Below are 8,822 nucleotides of genomic sequence, written 5' to 3' on the forward strand. Positions count from 1 at the left end.
GATGCTTCTCATTTCTCTCCATTCCTGTCTGTCTGTCCCTATCTATCCCTCTCTCTGACTCTCTCTCTGTCACTGTAAAAAACAAAAACAAAAAAAAAGAAAAAGAAATTAAAATATGGAACTTCTTAGTTTTTGTGTTTACAAGAAGCAGTTTAAAAAGTGAAACTAAAAGAAATATTAAACATGGTAGTTAAATCAAAAACAATTATGGTTTATGCATTTAGTATTCTCTATACTATCTAGTAGATTCAACTGATTTTCAAAGAGAGACCTAGGAGAGAAGGAGAAAATTAGGTCTCATAATGCAGCATTTTCACCTTTTTTGACATGGAATTTTATTTAATTAGTTTATTTTCTCAGCTTTTACTAACATTGATTTCTTCTTCTGGTGTTTCCTTTTTCTTACCTATTTGAACTAAAAACTCAAGTTTGCCTTTATTTGGAAAGGTTATTTGATAGCTGTATTTCTAAATACAAATAAAAAGTTTTTGCATTATGTCAAAGATGCAGTTGATTGAAAAATATTAAGTTCTCAAGAAGCAAGAGGAAAATTAAAGGCCAGTCAGTATAAAGTTTTTTTTCCCTATGACTCTGTTTCAATTTTGTCAGCTTATTTTGTTCATTAGATTCCACATGTAAGTGAAATCATATGGTATTTGTTTTTCTCTGACTGACTTATTTCTCTTAGCACATACTCTCTAGGTTCATCCATGCTGTCGCAAAACATAAGATTTCCTTCTTTTTTATGGCTCAGTAGTATTCCAGTGTGTAAATGTACCACAACTTTTTTATCTACTCATCTATTGTTGGGCACATGGGCTGCTTCCAAATCTTGGCTATTATAAAAAACACTGCAATGAACATAGGGGTGCATATATTCTTTGAATTAGTGTTTCAGGATTCTTAGGATATATTCCCAGAACTGGAATTGGGTCATAACGCAGTTCCATTTTTGTTTTTGAGGTAACTCCATAATACTTTCCACAGTGGCTGCACCAATCTGCATTCCCACCATCACTGCACAAAGGTAACCTTTCCTCCACATCCTCACCAACACTTGTTTGTTGATTTATTGATAATAGCCATTCTGACAGATATGAGGTGATATTTCACTGTAGTTTTAATTTGCCTTTCTCTGATGATTAGTGACATTGAGCATCTTTTCATATGTCTGGTGGTTATCTGTATGTCCTTTGAAGAAGTGTCTATTCAGGTCTTTTGTCTATCTTTTTTTTTTTTTTTTTTTTTTTTTTTTACAGAGACAGAGAGAGAGTCAGAGAGAGGGATAGACAGGGACAGACAGACAGGAACGGAGAGAGATGAGAAGCATCAATCATTAGTTTTTCATTGCGTGTTGCAACACCTTAGTTGTTCATTGATGGCTTTCTCATATGTGCCTTGACCGCGGGCCTTCAGCAGACCAAGTAACCCCTTGCTGGGGCCAGCGACCTAGGGTTCAAGCTGGTGGGATCTTGCTCAACCCGGATGAGCCCGCGCTCAAGCTGGCGACCTCGGGGTCTCGAACCTGGGTCCTCTGCATCCCAGTCCGACGCTCTATCCACTGCGCCACTACCTGGTCAGGTTTTTGTCTATCTTTTAATTGGATTGTTTGGGTATTTTTTGGTGTTGAGTTGGGTAAGTTTTGGTTTATTTGTTTGTTTGTTTTTGAGAGGGAGAGAGAAAGAGAGATGGAGAAACAGACAAGAAGGGAGAGAGGAGAAGCATCAACTTGTAGTTGTGGCACTTTAGTTGTTCATTGATTGCATTCTTGTATAAATTCTTTACAAATTTTGGAGTTGAACCCCTTATCAGATGTACTGTTGGTGAATATGTTCTCCCATTCAGTGGGTTGTCTTTTCATTTTGATGGTTTCCTTTGCTGTGCAAAACTTTTTAGTTTGATGTAGTCTCATTTGTTTTTTGTTCTGTTTTATTTCCCATGCCCAGGGAGATATATTAGAAAAAAACCACTGCTACAAGAAATGTCCAAGATTTTACTGCCTGTTTTGTTCTAGGATTTTTATAGTTTAGAGTCTAACATTTGTTTATTATTTTATTTGTTGGGGTGTTTTTTTAAAGCGAGACAGAGAGAGACAGGAAGGGAGAGAGATGAGAAGCATCAACTTGTAGTTGCAACACTTTAGTTGATTGCTTTCTTTTTTTTTTTTTTAACTTCTTTTTTTTTGTATTTTTCTGAAGTTGGAAACGGGGAGGCAGTCAGACAGACTCCCACATGCACCCAACCGAGATCCACCTGGCATGCCCACCAGGGGGCGATGCTCTGCCCCTCCGGGGCGTCACTCTGTTGCAACCAGAGCCACTCTAGCGCCTGAGGCAGAGGCCATAGAGCCATCCTCAGCGCCCGGGTCCACCTTGCTCCAATGGAGCCTTGGCTGTGGGAGGGGAAGAGAGAGACAGAGAGGAAGAAGAGGGGGAGGAGTGGGGAAGAGATGGGCACTTCTCCTGGCCGGGAATCAAACCCGAGACTCTTGCACGCCAGGCTGACGCTCTACCACTGAGCCAACCGGCCAGGGCCTAGTTGATTGCTTTCTTATATGTGCCTAGACCAGGGGGCTCCAGCCGAGCCAGTGACCCCTTGCTCAAGCCAGTAACCTTGGGCTTCAACCCAGCAACCTTTGGGCTCAAGCCAGCCACCATGGAGCTCATATCTATGAGCCCACAATCAAGCTGGTGACCTTGAGGTTTCAAACCTGTGTCTTCAGTGTCCCAGCTTGATGCTCTATCCACTGCACCACTGCCTGGTCAGGCTAGATGTTGGAGGCTAACATTTAAGTCTTTAATCCATTTTGAGTTTATTCTTGTGCATGGTGTAAGAAGGTGGTCTAGTTTCATTTTTTGCATGTATCTGTCCAGTCTTCCCAATACCATTTATTCAATAGACTATCTTTACCCCATTGTATGTTCCTGCCTCCTTTATAAAAAAAATTTTTACTTACTTATTTAATTATATATTTATTTTTGTATTTTTCTGAAGTGAGAAGCAAGGAGGCAGAGAGACTGACTCCCGCCTGCATCCAACCGGGATCTAACTGGCATGCTCATTAGGGGGTGATGCTCTGTCCATCTAGGGTGTTGCTCCATTGCAACTGGAGCCATTCTAGCTCCTGAGGTGGAAGGCCATGGAGCCATCCTCAGCGCCTGGGCCAACTTTGCTTCAATGGAGCATTGGCTGTGGGAAGGGAAGAGAGAGACAGAGAGAAAGGAGAGGGGGAAGGGTGGAAAAGCAGATGAGCGCTTCTCTTGTGTGCCCTGACCAGGAATCAAACCCGGAACATCCACACACTTGGCCGACGTTCTGCCACTGAGCCAACTGGCCAGGGCCTGAAAAAATTTTTTTTGAGCCTGACCAGGCGGTGGCGCAGTGGATAGAGCATCGGACTGGGATGTGGAAGGACCCAGGTTCGAGACCCCGGGGTTGCCAGCTTGAGCGCGGGCTCATCTGGCTTGAGCAAAAAGCTCACTAGCATGGACCCAAGGTCACTGGCTCAAGCAAGGGGTTACTCAGTCTGCTGAAGACCCACGGTCATGGCACATATCAGAAAGCAATCAATGAACAACTACGGTGTCGCAACAAAAAACTGATGATTGATACTTCTCATCTCTCTCCAGTCCTGTCTGTCCCTATCTATCCCTCTATCTGACTCTCTCTCTGTCCCTGTAAAAAAATTTAAAAAAAAAGAAAAAAAATTTTTTGAGAGAGAGAGAGGGAGAGAGAGAAGGAAGCATCAACTCACTGCTTCACTTACTTGTGTACCCATTGATTGCTTCTCATATGTGCTCTGACCAGGGCTCAAACCAGTGACCTTGGGGTTGAGCCAGAGCACTCAGGATTGTGCCAGTGACCTCAGGATTGGTGACCCCAAGATTAGGCCAATGACCCAACGCCTGAGCCAGTGACTCTGGGATCAAACCAGTGACCTGAGGGATCCACGATGACACTCTATCCATTGCATCACCAACCTGGGCTCCTTTGTCAAGTATTAATTGACTATAACAGTGTGGGTTTATATCTCTGTTACTATGCCAGTACCATGTTGTTTTGATTACTATGGCTTTGTATTATAGTTTGATATCAGGTAGCATGATTCCTCCAACTTTTTTCTTTCTCAACATTGCTGAGGCTAGGCCCTGGCCAGGTTGCTCATTGGATAAAGCATCAACCTGGCACACTGAGGTAATGGGTTCAATCCCTGGTCAGGGAACAAATGAGAAGCAATCAATGAGTGTGCACCTAAATTGTACAACTAAGTAGAACAATGAGTTGAAACAATTATTAAAAAAGAAAAAGATTATTTTGAGGCTGTTCTACTTCTGTGAAATATGCCACTGGTATCTGGATAGGAATTGCATTGACTCTATAGATTGCTTTGGGTAGTATGGATTTTTTGTTGTTGTATTTTTCCTAAGTTAGAAGCAGGGAGGCAGTCAGACTCCCACATGCGCTCAAATGGGATCCACCCAGCATGCCCACCAGGGGGTGATGCTCTGCCCATCTGGGGAGTTGCTCTGTTGCAACCAGAGCCATTCTAGTGCCTGAGGCAGAGGCCATGGAGCTGTCCTCAGCACCTGGGCCAACTTTGCTCCAATGGAGCCTTGGCTGTGGGAGGGGAAGAGAGAGATAGAGAGGAAGGAGAGGGGGAAGGGTGGAGAAGCAGATGGGCGCTTCTAGTATGGACATTTTTAAAATGTCAATTCCTCCTACCCATAAATATAGTATTACTTTCACTTAGCTCTGTCTTCTTCAATTTCTTCTGTGTCTTATAATTTTCTGAGTACCGGTCTTTTACCTCTTCATTTAAATTTATTCTTAGACTTTTTTTTTTTTATGCAGTTGTAAATGGGGTTGTTTTCTTAGTTTATTATTGGTGTATGTAAATGCAACTGATTTCTAGATATTTATTTTGTATCCTGCTACTTTACTGAATCCATTTATCAGTCTTAACAGTCTTTTGTTGGAATCTTTAGGTTCTCTATTTAAAGTATCATGTCATCTGCAAATAATGAGTTTTACCTCTTCCTTTCCAATTTGAATATCTTTTATTTCTTCTTCTTGTCTGATTGCTGTGACTAGGAATTGTAGGGGGGGTTGTTTGTTTTTGATTTTGCTACATTAAAAAAAGGATAGTGTTGGCAGAATTTCAGCATTATCTTGGCTCAAACATGGAAAATAGTGTTATTATTTTATAATATTTTAAAAGTTTGGAGAACCTTAGATTTGGAACAAACTCAATCTAGCCTCTCATCTCATATAGGAATTCAATCTATAGTCTTTGCTTGACTACTTTGCTTCCTTTAGTGACAAGGAAGTCAGTACTTTAAAAGAGTTTGTTGCCCTGGCCGGTTGGCTCAGCGGTAGAGCGTCGGCCTAGCGTGTGGATGACCCGGGTTCGATTCCCGGCCAGGGCACACAGGAGAAGTGCCCATTTGCTTCTCCACCCCTCCGCCGTGCTTTCCTCTCTGTCTCTCTCTTCCCCTCCCGCAGCCAAGGCTCCATTGGAGCAAAGATGGTCCGGGCGCTGGGGATGGCTCTGTGGCCTCTGCCTCAGGCGCTAGAATGGCTCTGGTCGCAACATGGCGACGCCCAGGATGGGCAGAGCATCGCCCCCTGGTGGGCAGAGCATCGCCCCTGGTGGGCGTGCCGGGTGGATCCCGGTCGGGCGCATGCGGGAGTCTGTCTGACTGTCTCTCCCTGTTTCCAGCTTCAGAAAAATTAAAAAAAAAAAAAAAAAAAAAGAGTTTGTTATGCAGGGTAATGAGATCAACGGATTTGGCTCCCATAAGGTTATATTACCTACATCCCTCTAAAAAAGTAATATATTCCTGTAGCAATGGCATAGTCAAGGATACTAGGAGAAATACTCTCAAGTGGCAAAGAAAATGGATAATTGTGAAAGAGGAGAGAGGCTTTTCTTCTATGATCAGACAAAGTATAGATCAGGCTTTAACTTTCAGTCATTAGTGATGGCTGTTTATTGGAATTTGTTGTTATCAGACTAAAAAAAAGCTGTAGTGTCATAGGCAAACCTCCTGGCCTAATTTAAATTTTTTTTTAATTTATTCATTTTAGAGAAGAGAGAGAGAGAGAGAAAGGGAGGAGGAACAGGAGCTTCAACTCCCATATGTGCCTTAGACCAGTTTAAATGCAGGGTTTTGAACCAGCGACCTCAGTGTTCCAGGTCAATGCTTTATCCACTGTGCCACCACAGGTCAGGTCCTCCTGGCCTAATTTTATTTTATTTTATTTTTTTTGCATTTTCTTTTGCATTTTTCTGAAGCTGGAAACAGGGAGAGACAGTCAGACAGACTCCCGCATGCGCCCGACCAGGATCCACCCAGCACGCCCACCATGGGGTGACGCTCTGCCCACCAGGGGGCGATGCTCTGCCCATCCTGGGCGTCGCCATGTTGCGACCAGAGCCACTCTAGCGCCTGAGGCAGAGCCCACAGAGCCATCCCCAGCGCCCGGGCCATTTTTGCTCCAATGGAGCCTTGGCTGCAGGAGGGGAAGAGAGAGACAGAGAGGAAGGCGCGGCGGAGGGGTGGAGAAGCAAATGGGCGCTTCTCCTGTGTGCCCTGGCCAGGAATCGAACCCGGGTCATCCACATGCTAGGCCGACGCTCTACCGCTGAGCCAACCGGCCTGGCCTAATTTTAGTCCAAGCTTAGTCATCACTAATTTACTATTTCTTTTTTTTTCTTTATTTTTGTTTGATGTTGTCCTGCTGCAGCTGTCTGCATGACAGTCTATATAGTACTGCTCTTCCCACCCTGTACCCCACCACCATATTAAACTACATTTTATTTTACTGGCCATGCCATATTTGAGCTACAGATTTTTCTCTATATTCTAACTTGCTTAGGAGTTTAGGTCTTCTTCTTTTTTCTTTTTTAGTGAGAGAGAGAGTGAGGGACAGACAGACAGGAAAAGAGAGAGATGAGAAGCATCAATTCTTCATTGGGGCACCTTACTTATTCATTGATTGCTTTCTCATATGTGCCTTAACCGGGGGACTCCAGCTGAGCCAGTGACCCCTTGCTCAAGCCAGTGACCTTAGGCTCAAGCCAGCGACCTTGGGCTTCAAGCCAGTGACCCAGTGCTCAAGTGAGCCCGTATTCAAGCTGACATAGGTCTTCTTAAATTTATTGTCTTTTAAATTGGCACTCAAAATATTTTAATGTATAACTGACAACTTCTTAAGCCCTCTAGGGTATTCTGTCCCCTCACACAAAAATATGGAAGAACAGGAGGGAGAACTCTTTTCCTCTCAATCAAAAAGGCAATGTATATTTTTCTTTTCATAAAAATCTTTATCTTCAATTCAGATGTTTGTTTTATAACTAAGTTTATCACAGAGTAGGTATTTAAAGAGCATTCATCATAGCCTTTATGGGTATTTAATATATTTATCACTTTAATATATATATATATATTTTTTTGTATTTTTCTGAAGTTGGAAACGGGGAGGCAGTCAGACAGACTCCCGCATGCGCCCGACCGGGATCCACCTGGCATGTCCACCAGGGGGCGACGCTCTGCCCACAAGGGGTGATGCTCTGTTGCAACCAGAGCCATTCTAGCGACTGAGGCAGAGGCCATAGAGCCATCCTCAGCGCCTGGGCCAACTTTGCTCCAATGGAGCCTTGGCTGTGGGAGGGGAAGAGAGAGACAGAGAGGAAGGAGAGGGGGAGGGGTGGAGAAGCAGATGGGCACTTCTCCTGTGTGCCCTGGCTGGGAATTGAACCTGGGACTCCTATATGCCAGGCCGACGCTCTATCACTGAGCCGACCGGCCAAGGTAATAATTCTTTATCTTTATATATTTATCACCTTCATATATTCATTACTTACCTCTTGCCATGGGAGCTGGGTACTTTTGTCAGAGGATTCAGCTTAAATTTTGGCTTACTATCAGAAACTTCCATGTGGCCAGTAACTCTGTCTGAAATTCAGAAGGTACAATTAAGGATCACAGGTTAATTTTTCTATATTCTTTTGTGACCTTCCCAGCCCCTTAACTGGAGTTTAAAGTCTAGGGCCTGAAAGAATGGCAATAGGTATAAATTCAAGTTAGAGGTTTGTACAAAGTTGAAAAAGGGGAGGACTCCTTTTTCTATTCTAAGATCTCTGAACAAAATTTCTTGCCATTGCCATTGTTCCTTCTTTAAATAGTGTCATTCTAATCCTATATAAAGATAAATTACACTATGTGACAAAGATAAAGCATCCTGGGAATATGTGGGAAAAATTATTTAAGGAAAATTTTATTTTTGAAATCAGTAGAACATTTCACATTATAATTGACAGAGAGTAAAATGTTTAGCACTTCCAAAATATTTACCTAATTATTTATATCTTTTTGGATACCTGCCTAGTAGTAAGTAGATTTTCCCAGAGTTTCCTTTTGGGAGAGCCACCTGTGCCTTGTAATTTGTTATGAACTCACAGAACTTTTTTTTTTTTTTTTTTTCTGTTTAGCCATTTCATACAGGAGGAGGACACAGAAAAATCCTCCCTCTTTAGATCATGGCAACTTTAATCTATCCCATAAGCATAGCCACTGAAATCTATTATTAGTAGAAAACGTGGCCACAGAATTTTCTTAAAAGTAGGAATGCCTGACTAGGCAGTGGCACAGTAGATGAAGCATCAAACTGGGACACTGAGGACCCAGCTTCAAAACCCCAAAGTCACTGGCTTGAGTGCAGGCTTACCAGCTTGAGCATGGCATCCCCAGCTTGAGCCAGGGGTTGCCGGCTTGATTTTGGCATCATAGACATGACCCCATGGTCGCTGGTTTCAGCAA

The 8,822-nt window shown here is 43.0% G+C and overlaps 1 protein-coding gene and 1 non-coding gene across 2 annotated transcripts in view; both read right to left on the reverse strand.

Moving 5' to 3' along the window:
* Window positions 1-7,950, reverse strand: part of EFCAB3 (EF-hand calcium binding domain 3) — a 34,026-nt gene extending 26,076 nt beyond the window's left edge. The window contains exon 1 of the mRNA XM_066366224.1: window positions 7,868-7,950. Coding sequence (XP_066222321.1) covers window positions 7,868-7,941 — 74 coding nt within the window. The 5' untranslated portion in view covers window positions 7,942-7,950. The remainder of the gene's footprint in view (window positions 1-7,867) is intronic.
* Window positions 7,951-8,480: 530 nt separating this feature from the next.
* Window positions 8,481-8,615, reverse strand: LOC136396129 (small nucleolar RNA SNORA29). The gene has a single exon (XR_010749546.1). It is a non-coding gene; the product is annotated as a small nucleolar RNA SNORA29 (small nucleolar RNA).
* Between the last annotated feature and the right edge of the window lie 207 nt (window positions 8,616-8,822).

This window comes from Saccopteryx leptura, chromosome 2, assembly GCF_036850995.1.
Source record: "Saccopteryx leptura isolate mSacLep1 chromosome 2, mSacLep1_pri_phased_curated, whole genome shotgun sequence".
NCBI classification, from domain to species: Eukaryota; Metazoa; Chordata; class Mammalia; order Chiroptera; family Emballonuridae; genus Saccopteryx; species Saccopteryx leptura.